The sequence below is a fragment of the Homarus americanus genome, unplaced genomic scaffold (genome assembly GCF_018991925.1).
Source record: "Homarus americanus isolate GMGI-L3 unplaced genomic scaffold, GMGI_Hamer_2.0 scaffold44579, whole genome shotgun sequence".
NCBI classification, from domain to species: Eukaryota; Metazoa; Arthropoda; class Malacostraca; order Decapoda; family Nephropidae; genus Homarus; species Homarus americanus.
The window spans coordinates 171,682-188,245 of NW_024740787.1; the positions used below are offsets into that span (position 1 = coordinate 171,682).

General features: G+C 37.9%; 1 protein-coding gene across 2 annotated transcripts; it reads right to left on the minus strand.

Moving 5' to 3' along the window:
* Window positions 1-4,953: 4,953 nt before the first annotated feature.
* LOC121875525 (germinal-center associated nuclear protein-like) lies at window positions 4,954-16,564 on the minus strand. 2 transcript variants are annotated; one of them, XM_042380093.1, is made up of 3 exons: window positions 16,437-16,564; window positions 12,426-12,552; window positions 4,954-10,187 (listed from the first exon to the last, which is right to left on the minus strand). In XM_042380093.1, exon 3 carries the CDS (start codon window positions 10,159-10,161, stop codon window positions 5,017-5,019), a length of 5,145 nt encoding a protein of 1,714 aa, XP_042236027.1. In that variant the 5' UTR covers window positions 10,162-10,187; window positions 12,426-12,552; window positions 16,437-16,564; the 3' UTR covers window positions 4,954-5,016. The 2 variants fall into 2 exon arrangements, with proteins under 2 accessions (XP_042236027.1, XP_042236026.1); XM_042380092.1 differs by lacking the exon at window positions 16,437-16,564 and adding an exon at window positions 16,160-16,259.

Consider the following 16,564-nt stretch of genomic DNA (forward strand, 5'->3'; position numbering starts at 1 on the left):
AAACAAGAAGTGGCCATGCTGAGGAAGGGAGGCCAATGGCCGGTGTATGATCCCTCCATTGTTCTCGCTTCCATAGCTTGTGCTAGTAGACGATGACATAGGTCTACTAGACTACAGTACTATCTACTGTGTGAAGAAGCACTTCCTTATATTCGTCCTGCATGACACCTTGGCGAGCATAAAGTTGGTAGCACATGACATTATGAGAAAATGGCCTTGATTAACCTTTTATATCCTTCTCAAGATTTTGAATGCCTGTATGAAATCTGCCTTATTGTGTCTTGTCTGAAGAGTTGTTAGTGGACATTTGAGATGCTATAGTTCAAGAAACATCTTAGTGGCTTTAAACCTTTTCTGGAGGTAAGGTTTTCATGCCTTTATATGGTGTTTATATAAAAGAATGACTTATAATTCCTGAATCTCTGATGGATTTTTTCACTACTGATACTACCCGTTGCACAGTCTTCAGTGATTGGTCTATCATGACACCTAATTTTTTTTCTTTATCAACAGTATCCCAGAATGTGTTATTAAGAGAATAGTTGTGATTAGGGTTGTTTTATCCCTACATTTTATGTAGATGAGCATTTGCCAGTCTTGCGACATTTGAACAGGTCATGCAGATCTTTTTTTCATGGTTGTAACTTCACCTTGACTTTTTCCACCTTTCCAAATACCTTTGTATCATCTGCAAACTAGACAGTGTGACTCAATATAATTTCACAGATGTTGTTAATGTAAAAATTGCAAAGAGTGGATTGATCCTTGTGGTACTCCAGTGAGAACCTTTTCCATTCTGAATGTACAGTCTCGTTCAAGATTCTTCGAACACTGCTGGAGACAGCTGGCAACTCAAGGCCGTTTGTTTACTATAGTATGTAGTAAAAATTATGAATAAATTTAAAAGTGATCGGTGATTGGTTACTTAGTTCCCCGTTGCTTAATTAATGGTTGGGCTTTGTTTCGTATTATATTATACTACGTACAATAGTAAACAAACGGCCTTGAGTTGCCAGCTGTCTCCAACAGTATTCGAAGAATCTTGAACGAGACTGTGCATTACTCCATTTATGACTGCTCTTTGTTGCCTGTCTTCAAGTCAGTTGTTTATCCCCTAAAATATTTTGCCTGTGACGTCATGTGCCTGTCTTGTAGAGGCTAGCATCATGTGGGACTTCATCAAACACCATATAAAAATCTATGTACAGTCCCTCAAAAAAGGTATCTTTACTTTTTCTGTCTACAGTTTGAAACGCTGGACAAAGTGCTTTGATTTAGTCTCCAGTGCCCTGTCATATGTTGGCATGTCTGCTTGAAAGTATTCAAACACAGTATACACAACATCCCAGTGAATTTTAGGCTGAAAAATGCACATCCCTCAAAACACTTTAAGGGAAATGCACCCAAAATGCAATCTTTTGTGGGAGATAAATTTTGGGTTGTTTCAGCCATGATTGTGAAAATCACGAATTTTTTCAGAATTTCAATATACTGTAGGTACTCACGAACATGCTAATTAGTGATCTGTGGTTGAAAATGTTATACAGTATTTGGGTAATTTCTTGTCCTAATGACTCTCGGAAATTTGTATTTAGTTAAGCAATGCTAATTACCAGTACCACATGATTTTTCCATTGCATTCTTAGATGTTTTTGTTTTTCTTTATGAACTAAATTATTATTAATATTTTAATCCAATCCTACCAATTTGTAATGCTCTTTTAAAGAAAAAAACATACTTGTTAACATTAGATATAGTACATTTAAAACTAATCCACAGCGTGAATTACCATAAATATTTGGATAATTTACATTGAATATAATTTTATTAATATTACAGGTCATACTGGTCATTACACTCAGCAAACAAGCAGTATCTTAGAGTGGCTTCTATATGCACAGATTGCTCTTCAGCCAAATGAGGTAATTACGTGGGACTCCTTCTTACCAGTGGCCCATTCCTCAAAGATTGATTGCATGCAGTTTGCTGCAGAAAATATCAATGTGCATTTGCTGCCAATGTTCTCAACATTTCCAAGCCTTGTTTCATGGCACTGCACTGAGAGAATGCATGTTGGGCTTGAAGCTCTGACTGTGGCAGTACAGATGGTTCTCAACCATGTATGTAACCCTTATATGATTGGAGACTATTGCTGTTCCGAGTCCCATGAGTCATAGTGTGTGAGCCTTAAAAAACAAAAAAAAATCACTGAGTAATAGAAAACCCTCTGCTGAGCTAAGTTGGTGGCTGGGTATTGAGAGTATTGGTGAAGTTTTATGTTGAGGTAAGTTAAGTTGGTTTGAGCATATGGACAGAAGGGTCGAGAGATGAACAAATTTTAATGTGGAGGGGAGGGGAGCATGAATGCTGTATTGGAGAGAGGTTGCAAAAGATCATGCAGCCTGGAAACAGTAGAGCTGCCATCAGATATTCATGGCTAAACCAGCAAGTGTGAGAAAAGGCTAGAAAAAATTTATGATAATTATTATCAGCTACTTAACATATTTCTCCATTCAGCAAGGCATACCCCTTAGATTGTTTTAATAAAAAAATAATAATAATCAAAATACTTTTATTACAATCAAATTCCACATTACAATCCTGATACACATAAAAAATACTCTAATGCATTACAGCTGAAAAATAAAAGTTCAAGTTATGACCAAACATAAAACATTGAATCATGGATGCTAAATCTTATCAAACCTCTTATATTTATTTACTTTTTTTTACTATATCTGCATCCTAAAGTTTAACACTCATGGCCTTGGCAATTATTAAGAACATAAAAGCGACACATGCATTAAACATGAAATTTATCTGTTTTGAATACTGTATACTGATCTTGGCACATGAGTTGTATCGTCAGCCAAAGATCTCAGCGACCCCACCCTGAGTGTCGTACTGACAATACTTCTTAAAAGTAAGGTTGTATGTAAAGGTTTGGATTGGTGGATCTATTTTCGACTGCATTACTGTCAGGATAATCATTAAACAATCCAAAGGTAGAATTTTCATAACAAACTATTCTTTGTTATTTAAGATCATGAGAAGTTTCCAAAAGTTTGTATATTTGGTTAAATAATGTAGAAATTATATTAATGAATTTGCACCTCAACTACAACGAGGAACGAGGACTGCCACAAGATTCTCAGATCAAATTTTCTTCATTATTTAAGCAAATATTAGAACATTTGGAAACCTCTCATGATCTTAAATAACAAAGAATAGTTTATTATTATAAAAATTCTACCTTTGAATTGTTTAATATTTATCCTGACCGTAATGCAGCCAAAATTAGATCCACCAATCACCTTTACTTACAGCCTTACTTTACCAAGTATTGCCAGTACGAGACTCAGGGTGGGGTCACTGGATCTTTGTCTGACTGTACATGGTGTCTCATGGGTCACACATGAGTTGTATGGGGTGTCTCATGGGTCACACATGAGTTGTATGGGGTGTCTCATGGGTCACACATGAGTTGTATGGGGTGTCTCATGGGTCACACATGTTGTACGACGGGGTGTCTCATGGGTCACACATGTTGTACGACGGGGTGTCTCATGGGTCACACATGTTGTACGACGGGGTGTCTCATGGGTCACACATGTTGTACGACGGGGTGTCTCATGGGTCACACATGTTGTACGACGGGGTGTCTCATGGGTCACACATGTTGTACGACGGGGTGTCTCATGGGTCACACATGTTGTACGACGGGGTGTCTCATGGGTCACACATTGGACGGGGTGTCTCATGGGTCACACATGTTGTACGACGGGGTGTCTCATGGGTCACACATGTTGTACGACGGGGTGTCTCATGGGTCACACATGTTGTATGACGGGGTGTCTCATGGGTCACACATGAGTTGTACGGGGTGTCTCATGGGTCACACATGAGTTGTACAGGGTGTCTCATGTGTTGCACATGAATTGTACATAGGTCACACACCATAAGAAAATAAATGTTTTTCTCTATCTTTTTTCAGGCGAGGGAATTCTAACAAATTAACACAGATTGGGTGATGAATACCAAGTGAATGGCCAACGAGGTCTCCGGTGGCCTCACACCTCTTGATTTCTTACTCTGAGATCATCTGTTGTCTACCAAGATCATCAAAGAACATGTAAGGTAACCCCAGTGGAAAAAATCAAGAGGTGTGAGCTCCAAACGCTTCAGTGGTGATTTGATAGTTCTCATTGCCTATTGTGTATTAATTTGTTATGATTACCTCACCTAAAAAAAAAAGAGACCATTAATCTTGCAAGGGTATGCAAACTATGGGGTCTATACTGAGTATTCCAGACATGCCACACAGGACACACATTTTACACACCTGTCTCTTAATTATAAAAATTAACACCTCAGCCTTCTACTGCAACCTAACCTACAACATGATTTATGAATGCATACATCATCCTGTATTGTCATCATAAAATCAACTTAACCTACAATTCAACTCAATAGTACAGTATTATATACTGTACTGTACAGGACTGTGTATTGCTTCAGTTTTGTGTTGGATCATCCTCATCAATAAAGGGATATTTATTAACAGCTTAAAGCCAAATAAAGGCTTTCCCTGTTTTACAAAAATATTTTGTTCCAGAAAAAACATCATAAATTATTTTTCATAAATTTGATTACATTTTCTCAAAGCTTCCCATTATTAAAGCTGATATACAGTACTGTACATTCCTATGGAAAAAAATCACTAAAATGTCTTAAAATGGTACAAAAGATGTTTTTAATGAAAATTTTTGGCATGCACAGTTATGAGCTGAAGTCAAAATAAAGTGAAGGATATATAAAAGTTACTGAGAAACCGTGAGATTGTGAGGCCTAGCCAAGGAATATGGTTTTAATTTGGTAGTAATGCACCAACAGTAAAGTCTGCTGCATGATACATACATAAATTTACTCTTAAGGTTGTAAACACAATCTGTATTAACTCTGAGACAAAGATTTTTTTTTTTTTATCTTTGTAGTGTATTACTGTACATTAATGTACTAACTTTCAACATTAAAAAGTAAATTTAATTCCTCTTCACTTACAAGCAAACGTTCTAGTTTCTTTTCAAACTCCTTACACTTTTGCTTCTCATTCTCAATATCACCCAGAAATTTTGATGGGTCTTTTTTTTTTTTTATTTGCTCACTTGGAAATTCACCTTGCTTCTCAGCTTTACGCTTCCTTGTACATGGTGAGTAATTCTCTTTCGCATCCTCTGTCCATAATGGATCGGAAGTATCACAGGCACTCCACCAGGAATGTGGACTGGTAAATGATTGAAGTTTTTTGGGCTGGTAAAACACTGGAATATCAGGTAATTCCGATAGCTTGTATGATACACAGGCATACACTAGCTCAGTCCAAGGAAGCTGTAGAACATGAAGCTCCCAACCTTGGCAGGTGTCACTCTCATAACCAAGAATAGGACCCAAAATTTTCTGTGTATTAGAAAGAATGGCATTTAGGTGAGATACAAGCCTAATACCATCATCATGAGGACCAGAAACCTTAGTGACATAGGTGTAAAGAACCTCGGTGATGTTCTTCCAACTCATGATGCCTTCCATCCATAGTGTTGGTAACTTGATGTGACCGAGTATATCAGCCACATGTTTGGCATCAGTATTATTCCATGTTACAGGAGGAATTTGACCGAGGTGGTTCAGTTCTGGTGGTGGCCACTCCAGGTTCTTTAAATCTTCATTTTTCACTGTCTTAATCAGATAGTCAATCACACTGTTGTAAAGATCAATCAGTACAGAGGGAGGAATTGGAGACTTTCCATCCGCCTTTCTCTCATTATGCTTACGAAGTGCAGGTTCCACAAATTTTTCTGCAATGAAACCACATACAAAATTATTCATATGGGAAGAAACCAGTTTCCCCAGTGTTTCCTGCTGCTTCCAAAATCCCATCATAAGAAACTGAAGTTTAAGAGATGTTTCAGGTTTCAACAAATCTGCTTCAGTCAAATTCCAAGCATTTGCATCACAAGCCTCACAGTTATAATGTAACACATGCTGGGATGCTCTTACTTTCTTTGTTAGCAAGTCTTGAATCTTCCAGTATTGTGATTCTTTTTTATCTCTACAGGAGGTAACAAACAAGATGGCAGAAGTTCCCATAATGTCCTCAGCAGAAGTTGTAGCAACTAAAACTTCCTTCATCACCCAACCATACTCTACACCACTCTTCTTGGATACAAAACTGAAGCAGTTATTCAAAGGCACTCGGAGGTCAACATTTTTCTCACTTCCCAACTTAGCTCGTAGCCAATGCAATATTGTTGAGCCAGAAGACTCTGATGTGCAGACTATGAATTTAAAGTACTGACTTAACAAATTATGTGGTGGTAAGGACTTATCAACTTCCTTCATTACAAGATGCTTTAAGAGTAAAGGGTGCCAAGCATATTCTTTAATTAATTGGTTCCTGATAAGTACCTTCTCCATATTTCTTGAGATGCTAGATTCCAGTCGAGCTAGTTGAAGAGCCGATTTATCACTTGTCCTGCTTCTCTGATAACCCCATCCAAAGGCATCATTCTGTTGTGTGATAGATAAATGGGAACAATCTGCAGGAAACATCTCCTGAGATTGCTTTTGTCTCCGTGCCTTCAACACCCGTACACGCCATTTCCGGAAATACCCGCGTGTCTTTCGAAGAAGAATTTTTTGCTGTAATTCAAGCACTTTTGATTCTTGCTCAGCATTCATTTCTTCAATGACTTCTATGCTGATTTGCCTTAATTGTTCCATTATGATTTCATTTACAAATTGGGAGGGCAGTTCTTCCATTAGGTCTGTCAAAGTGGCATGTGTTTCAACTTCTTGTATAGATTCTTGGCAGATCTGCCTCATGTATCCATCAGTAAATTCATTGAGATAACTGGCATTAATTGAGCTGCCTACAGCATCATATAACTCCTTTAAAGCTTTGCATTTTCTCTCCTCCTCTTCCTTTTGTCTTCTTAGCATCTCCTGCTTTTCGCACTTAACTTCACAAAGTCCTTCACAGCTCAAAGTTCTAACTTCTTCTTGAATACTTTCTTCCAGAAGTTCAAGATTGACAGTGTGTGCAGCCTCTTTCACTGATAGCTCGTATTTGAATACTTCAATACACTCACTGCAAACTTGCTTTGTGACTTCCTCTATAATACTTGACTCAATCATGTTATACACATATTTCACTTGGGCCAACAATTCATAGTTTTGTAGCCTTTCAGACTGCTGAATCATTAAAACAGAATCCAACATCTCCGGAGGTTTGGGGGCATTTTCGCCCTTCTGGTCAGAAGCATCTTTTGCTTCAGGTTTCAGATAACCCTGGTCATCGAAGCTATTATGTGGGACATGTGTGTGTAGAGGGTTGTCAGGGATGGGCCCTCCCTGGATAACTTCTCCCACTGAACATGTCCGATTCACATCTATTAGCGTGATGGGTCTAACCAACTGTGGTATTTCTTCGGGATTTTGAATGAATGCATATTTGTCAAACACTACATTCTGATCCTCTACACTGATCCCATGGCACTTCAAGTAATTCACTGCATCAGTCTCATTCTCAAACCCAAGTATCTTAATCACAGTCTGTAAAGGAACTGTCTGTGGTGCCTTCGAGGGAACGTATGCCTTCATGAATATATCGAGAGCTTTGGATCGCACCTGTCTAAAGTACCTATGCAGGAGGCACCCCTGCAGGTATGTGGCACGTCTGATAAGCTTGAAAAACTTGACATAATTATTGAATGTTACAGAAAGAACAACCTTAAGTGCAAACTGGACATGGAGAGATTTTTGTACTTCCTCTCTAAACTGTGAATACCGTGTAACAATGGTCTCTCCGTCATTTAGATTTAAGAGCATTTCATAAGCTCTAAACTCAGCCTCACTTTCAAAATATTCTCCTCTTTCTCCAAGGTCATGATAGAGCTCCTTTAAAGTCTGCAAGCTCTTGATCAGGTGTTCTGTGTTCATCTTTGCATCAAAAAGATCTGAAGGTTCCTGACATAATTGTGCAGCAGCATGAATGTGAAAACGAGTGCATCTTTCCATAATGACAACCGCCACAGAATTTGTCAACTGCTGTTGCATTAAGTCATTGCGGACTGCTCGTGTTCTGTTCCATAGATAGTTATACCAAACATCCACCTCTGTATCTTCAGCATCACCTTGGTTAATTATGTTACACACTAAGAAGTTCATTGTTCTTAACAACACTGGCCCTGGTCTCAGCTCATGTGGCAGTGGCACATCTTTATCAGCACTGCTCCTGGAAAATTTCTTGGTAACAAGTCGATGATCAAGGACTCCATTTGTCATCTCATAGGAGCTAAGGTCATTTTGAACATCACGCATATATCGTTCAAGTTCCGGACACATGTCTGGGCAAGTGGCTGCCAAGTATGAGGCCATTTTTAAATCGGAGGTTCGTGTTCTTTCATTCCGCAATAATTTATCACGGGTCTTGAGTATTACGTGTTTCTCAAAATTATTTACTGCTTGGGAGTCAAGAATGGCCTTCATATCTTTACCCTCAATGGATAATGTTGGGTCTTTATTTTCCCTTGCTGGAGATATGGCTCGGCTTGGAATCTTATTGCTGGTAACACTTCTTCTGTTGACATTCAAATGTGTATCTTTTTGAAAGAGAGTCTTGGTAGAAGAATGCTTTAGTTGTTTGGCTTTTTCACTACAAGGACGCTCAAGAGGAATATATGGGTCAAGATCACTGGACTGCTGACCGTGTTGCAGAGTTTTAATGGCCTTTTTCTTGGACATCATAGCATCAGAATTTCCTTCTTCACTCTTACGACGCACTGGAGTACCATAAAAGATCTTTACTTCTGGCAGTTTTGGGTGAATTTTTTTTCCCTTTTTTTTGGCTTTAGAAGCTGCATGGTGATTACTATACTGAACTGTTGCCTGATTCACTTTTGGATTAAGCATAATCCTTTTCACGTCTCCAAATTTCCCAAAGTGATTCTTCAAAATTTCTTTGTCCATGCATCTATCTGGAATTTGGGCAATAATAATCTTTGTTAATTCTTTTTTGTGGTAGGTTGGTAAGCTACTACTAGAAGCATGTGCTTCATCTTTTTCAAAGAGCTCTGGTATTACCTTTGGTATTAAAGTGGGAACACTTTTAGACTCCGGTGCCCCTTGGTGAGGTTTTTCATCTGCCATTTGGCTACTTATTTTGTTTGTTTCAGTTTTACTAAGAAGGGCTTTTTTTTCCAAATTAGTAGGTGTTTTGCTGAATGGTTTTGCCACCAATGATGAACCACCAAACACAGAGGGAGTCTTGCTGGCAGGAGGCAAGGCTTGATGACCAGAGAAAGGCAAACTAGAACTGGAAGTGAGTGGAAACACTTTTGATTCCTTTGCTTGTTCATCTATAATATTACCAGAAATCAATGACTCTCCTGAAGTTGTAGTTTTATTCCCACTGAAGGGACGCTTAGATAGTGCAATACTACCTGACAGTGGAAATGTGGAACTTCCACCAAACACCTTGGGTACTTGTCGGGCCTCTACAACTCCAAATATACTAGAGGATGAAGCAGAGGAGGGCCAGCTATCTGTGTTGGTAACTGCTGGTGTGCTAGTGACTGTACCACCAAAGAGAGAGGGTGTTGGGGTGGCTGATGTTGTTATTGTCAAAGAGGCTGTATCATCTGACGACTGTATGGACACTTCAGATATAAAAGATTTTTTCAGTTCAGATTCTTTTACCTTCTCTGTAATTAATTCTTCTCCTCCAAATAATTTTGGAACTGTTGATGAACTTGCAATTGTACCACCAAAAATGTTTGTACCTTTATTAGATGAATCATTATTATCAACTCTACTGAAAGAATTGCATACTTCAGAACCAGTACTAAAAGGTACAGAAGTATCGGGTCCACCAAAAGGACTTGAAGAATTCCCCCAAGGACCCTGTACTGGGAATGATGTGCTAGGAAAAATATTTGATCTTGATGTACTAGTAGATGGCTTTGCTATTCCTTCAGACACTGAGCTTTGAGATTGGTCTGGGGTATCTTCATTCATGGTGGTAGAGGCAAACACCAAACCTGATGGTTCTGAAGGAGGTTGGAAGGACTTGGTTGGGAGACTTGATTCAGTATTATTGTTGTCCATCACTTCTGCCTTGATCTTGGTGCCTCCTGTAACAAAATGAACCAATACAAGAAATGCTTTATGTGGGTGGTAACATTAGCATACTGGAGAGAAAGAAATTTTAACTTTATTATGGACAATATTCATGTATTACAAATAATCTCAAATTTCGTATTGTATGTTAATTATACAGGTGGACTCCAACATTGGTGGACTACACTTCTGTGGTTTTGACTGTTCATGGTCATCTAAAATGAATATACTGTAGTAGTTACTGTGCCACTCTTAACATCTATGGTGGGAGTTTGGACAATTCACAGCCTAGAGTTCAAGCATGGCAAAGTTCTTCTAAATCAGATCTACAATAAACTGCTGTACTGTATATAAATATACAAAACCATAAATGCTCTATTACAGTACAGATATCCCCCATTATCCAAATGTTCGTTCTCCAAAAATCTCATTCTTACACCTCTTTTTCACTATCTGAAAGCAAACCTCACTTATCCAAAAGATGGTCCAATCGAAGATTCAAAACAGCTCACCCCCCTGTGGTGAGCCCTGATCACTCTTTTATAAAGTAATGTACAGTCTCACCCAAAAGTTTGTTAACTCTCCCGGCCAGCTATTGCTGCACTGCCTGCTTCAGATGTATGAACTTGAGTCTGTTACTTCGAACCTTTAGACTCATTCGTATCAGTTTCATGTTCTGGTTGGTACCGAGACAGTTTCAAACATCTGAAGTAGGCAGTGCAGCAATAGCTGGCTGGGGGAGTTAAAGAACTTTTGGGTGAGACTGTATCATTTGCACGGTATATTTTATTTAGTACAGTATAGCAATTATTGTACAATATTAATGAACAGTGAGTCGCAGTAATTCTCAAAATACAAATTCACATTCTTAAATTCACAGGTACTGTACCTCTATTACTACCATCTTTTTATCCTTTAAATTTGCAGTCAAATATTCATAATTTGTGGGTGAGCAGCAGCTGCCAGTGTTTATTTACATAAAGAACCATAAAGGTTGTGGAAATATAAATTTAATGCTCTTATCTGACTTAAAAATAAAGAAAATATAAAACTATAAAATAAGAAAAATTAAGTGGAAAGTGAATTCTGTGTGGAAGATATGGGAGGTAGGGTGGGTGGCTCGCTGGACTAACCGGAAAATCCCCACCCTCTCCCTCCGCTCTCAGAGCTCATCACCTTCAAACCTCTTTAAAATGACAGCATGCAAGTGCCAAATATCCTAAATATTCTGCACCCCGACAAGACAGTACACAATTATTAATGAAGAGCTGCTGTGTACATACATGCATGAAAACGAGAGATCATTAACTGCAAATAACCTGTCTGATTAGTCAACAATGGATGACAATGATACATGTATAGTAAACGAGAACTTTATTGGATAATGGTGCAAGTGTAGATAACTTGAGGCATAGGGATCAGGTATATTGGCTGCATGTTAAATATATTTTTATTTATGATGGTAGTGTTGTCTTGAACTCTTCTCGTTAATCCTATCTTACCAAATGTCTGGTCCAGATAAGATTTTTTGTTTTTGAAAAACATTTGCAATATTTGTTATTTGTGGTAATTTAGAGTATTTTTTAGTTCTGTTTTCATATACTGTATACGTATGTTCTTCTGCAATTCGTTGTAACAGAAATTAAATTTACTGTGTTTGGGGCAGCCATCTTTGACACGCCATTTTGGGTCCTCAACGGCCACAAATATATTGGGAACAGCAATTTTTTAGCTCAACATACAGAAATTGACTTGAAAATACAATTACCAGTAGCAACTTGTAAAAAAAAAAAGTACCTGAGGGTGATAAATTTCCTGAAATTGCCACCTGTCTAGTAAGCCCCTGGGCCAGGGCAACTGGATGCAACCAGTCGCTCAAAATGATATGAGAAGCTAAAAAATTTGTCTGAAGACAAAGAAATGGTACAAGTCGTGTTCCATGCAGTTCTTTCCTTCTACTGTAAAGATCACTCTTTTGATAAAGTCTTAAACCAGGCTTGCAGTAACACCAGTTCATCCATGTTAAGCTCTACAAAATCTGTGGGAGGCAGGTGAGATGTGAGTTGCTCCTCATTGGATATGCTTCAATATGTGCTTTCACGATTAAATCATCATTTATAATAAGATGCCAGTTCAGAGTGACCTATGAAACAGAAATCAGACAAGAAAATGAGGAAAGAGGCTTTATGTGGTGTGCACATGCAGTCCAATGGGAGTTTGTTTCCAACATAATGGGGGGAACAAGCACTCACCTTACAAACTCCCTGTTGCTTATATAGAATTTAGGTAATGTCCCAAGCTACAGGGATGCACTGCTCATACTCAAGAAGACACCTCATGATATGGAGGCCCCAGCAGAGTAGTCTTGTAGGACGAGTCCTAGGAAAGTGAACAGAAGTGTTAGGTGGTACATTGGAGTCTTGATACTATGCAGGTTAGGTACCAGAAGACACCAGGAATTATTAAATTGCAAATTATAGTTTAATTGATTTAAATGAAAATACTGTAATAAGTTTGGTTCTAGAGGCCAGGAAATACCCATAGACTGATCCAAAACTGCTTTAATGTATACACTACACATCATACATAATACATAAAAAAAATACAGTAACACATAGTGTACAAAAAGTAATTCTGTTACAGAAACAGCTCCTTTTCTTCTCATAATTTTGTATGGGTTATGCCAACACACAAACATGGAGACAGACAGACACACACACAATCGCCCATTTTTTTTAAACATTCAGTACAGCAAGTCAGAAGAGGAATCCTGAATATCAGGTTACTTTCAAGTAACCCGACAAATAATTTGTCACACTCAAATAACAGCTTTGATGAATCCATTTCTCGGGTCACTTTAAACTAACCTGATGTTCGGGATTCCTCTTCGGACTTACTGCCCCGGATGTTTAAAAAAAATGGACGAATGTCAACAAAGAACCAGGCATTTATTACCACACAATAACTTATTCTGGATCCTGCCCTAGAATCATAACATATGGTACGTAGAAAGCCTGAAAAAGTTAAAACTTTTCACACTGATGAAGAGAAGGTTCAGAGGAGATATGATTGAGTGCTTTAAGTATAGTAACATACAGTACAGTACTGCATATAACAAGAATCACATGAAAAAATATGTTTGATATTGCATATGATCTGACTAAATTACAAGAGGACATGAGAAAAAATTTATAATAAAAATCAAGACTGAACTTAAGGAAGTATAGAGTATCTTCTGTAACAGTGGCTCACAAATGTAAGAGCCTGCCTGCTACGTGGTCATCTATAAATCTGTCACACAATTCAGAAGTTAAGCAGCGGTCACACTAGTCGCTGGGACTAGCGATAGCACTAATTTTTCACCCAAACGTCCACTGGCTTTGGGATGTCTGTCTGGGCTAGTCCATCTTCACTGGTCAGTTATTGGATGGCAACTGAGACTAGCTACCTAGCCCACAGGTAGCATGACAGTGATACTTTTGCTACCTAGCCCACTATAGCATGGCAGTAACACTGCATTACGTTCTTCGAGAACAGAGACCAGTAAACATTCATTTTATGCCACAATGAGAACTTGATAATGGAAATAATTTTTTGTTTGTTTTTCAAGATGATTTGAATGAATATAACCTTTATTTCTGAGGAAAATGCATATGTAAGGAGATACGACCATGAATTGCACAAAATGGGCAGCGCTTTGAATATAAGGAAATGGGTTAACACACACACAAAAAAAGGAAATCCTGACCTAACCTTTCCTAACTTAGGAAAGTCCTAATCCTGTAAATACCTTGCCTTAATAAACCGATAGCAGAGGAAAAAGTGTTTATGTTTCTGGGTTTTATTACTGTTTGCGTCAATGATTCTCTTCTTGTTTTCATGTGTTTTTGGTGTTTAGGTTATGAGGGAGATATAAGAGACTGAATACATCACTGTATATAAAATTTTTGTGTATGCATAAATCTCCCAATAGATCTGAACTGTACTGCGATTTGTCAAAGCAGATCATGTGAAGTTCACATGAAAGAAATTTGAATATAATATCCTGCAAAACTGTGTTTAGTGAACTTAAAATCCGTCAATATTCTTTTACCGTCTTCTTGTCCTAATCACTTCCAAAAGATGTAAACACAATTGGTTGTGTACAAACCAGGTTCACCGATTCACTTTACGCTCGGCCATCACTTTAATGAGGTAAGGTAAGATTTTGGGTAAAATAGGTTATAATGCAGTGATATCTCCATTAGCAGGAACAATTGGTGTACTGTACTTGACAAAATATGAAAAGACAACCTAATTAAACCTAACATAACGACAGAAATGCAACAGCTGCCCACCACATGAACTTTAGCCTAATATCACAGCTTGTGGGCTCGGTAGCCATAATATTATGCCATGAGCCACTTTGTAAATTTTAAAACCACAATAGTAACAAAATGTTGAAGCCTGGAACAGTGTCATTATGGTAAACTTGCAGTTTCAGCCCCAACTACTGTTTGACCATATTTGTTTGTTTTTCCCATGGTATTTTGGCTGATTCACATGAATTTGACCTTTATTTCCATCGCAAATGAATGGTTACTAAGTTATCACCCCCCACTCCCCACACACACACACACACACACACACACACACAAAATTGCTCTAAACGAGTTGGGGCTGAAACTGCAATAATACCGTCATTGCCACGCAAACAAACATTAGGGACTGGTGATAGAGCCTCCACCAGAGGAATGTTTTGCTTACGTGAGTTTTAGGGGGAATAGCCCACCTGAGCACAGATCATTGACCCACAACGTGGCCGTGGGGGGGTAAATTTCCATTAGTTCACACAACTGTTAGAAAGTCAAAACTATGTTTTTCTAGTATATTTTTGTGTTTCGGTTGGTTCTGACCTAGATTTCCGTCGGAAATTGCCTGTTTTTTCAGTTATCGGGTGTTTTGGATGGGTAATTTTCCAACAAAAATAATGACCAAATGGATATAAAATACACAAAAAAAAACACGAGAAAAACATATAAACCGAACCTTTTATGGGGGGATGACCTGACCTGAACTAACCTGACCTAACTTAACCTAACCTAACAACCTAACTTAACTTAACCTGACCTGACCTGACCTAACCTAACTCTCACCTTATGATGGAATCACTTATTTCTTACCTTATTGGCCTGGTTCTGGTTTGTTGTAGGATTATTTGTTTTGGGAATAAGGAACGAGTTACTACAATGCCAACTATGTTGGTCTTGACGACATTTACAGTACACTCTTTCTTATACTTAGGATACTTTGCTGAGGTCTGGAGAACACCATGAACTCTAAAAAATGCTATAGCTTGTTCATTTTTTCCCCAAAACGCGCAATCAACACCATATAATTGAAGTGACACCCATCACAGACTTCCATGGTCGGAAATTAATTTGAATTTCGAAAAATGAGACCCAAAATCACAATCGAATCTGATTGGGCAAAAAATACTGCAAATTAAACCACAATTCATTTTAATTGGTGTAAAAAAAAACCTTTTGATTGGTCACATAACGTGTACGGGCACTCGTGCGCGTGTCAGGTAGGCGATAGTGGCGGAAGATTAATGGAAGAAAATAGAGAAATATGCGCTATCTCCGTTATTATAAGTTTGCGACAGTAATGTAATCGAAGAAAATTATCTTAAAATTATAAGTATTTTCGAATATGATAATATATTTGGGGCAGGAAAGTTGTGTGCTTTACTAATGCAAAAATACCAAAATAAGTAAAAATAAATTAAAATTAAAAATAGAAGAGAAAAAGACTACATTAATTTACACCACAAAGATACAGGAAAACCAGCTTTTAGAAGTGAGATAGATTATAAGAGTATGGAATCACAGAAGGCAGAACATAGTAACGGTGGGCAGCGTAACGTGCACTGTTTCTTTGTCATATCTATTATCCCTGTTGCATATGAGGGCATAAGCAACTAAATATCTTGAGGTATAATTACCGTCAGGTGGTGACAGTAGTCCACACAAGCTAATAAATAATTATAATGACAGTTTCCTCCAACAACCTTACTCAGTGTAAACAGTAAACACCATTGCATTCTACTACGCCATAAATTTCTCAAGTTAATAAATTCCTCGTGTCAACATAAAAATTAACAGTTTTCATTAATTTATTATTTATATATTTCTTTATTTTATAGCAAAAATGTATCAAGTTAATATACACTAAAAAATATTTGACTGCAAATTATTTATTTCGGGTAACAATGAACTCACTTTAGGGCACCCGTAGTCACCTCCATAAACTATAATATTATATCTTTACTTATATCCTCTTCACCACTGATCGGCTCGTTCGCCGCTTGGTCGATCAGTCACGTCTCTGTTACTTTTATTTTTCTAGT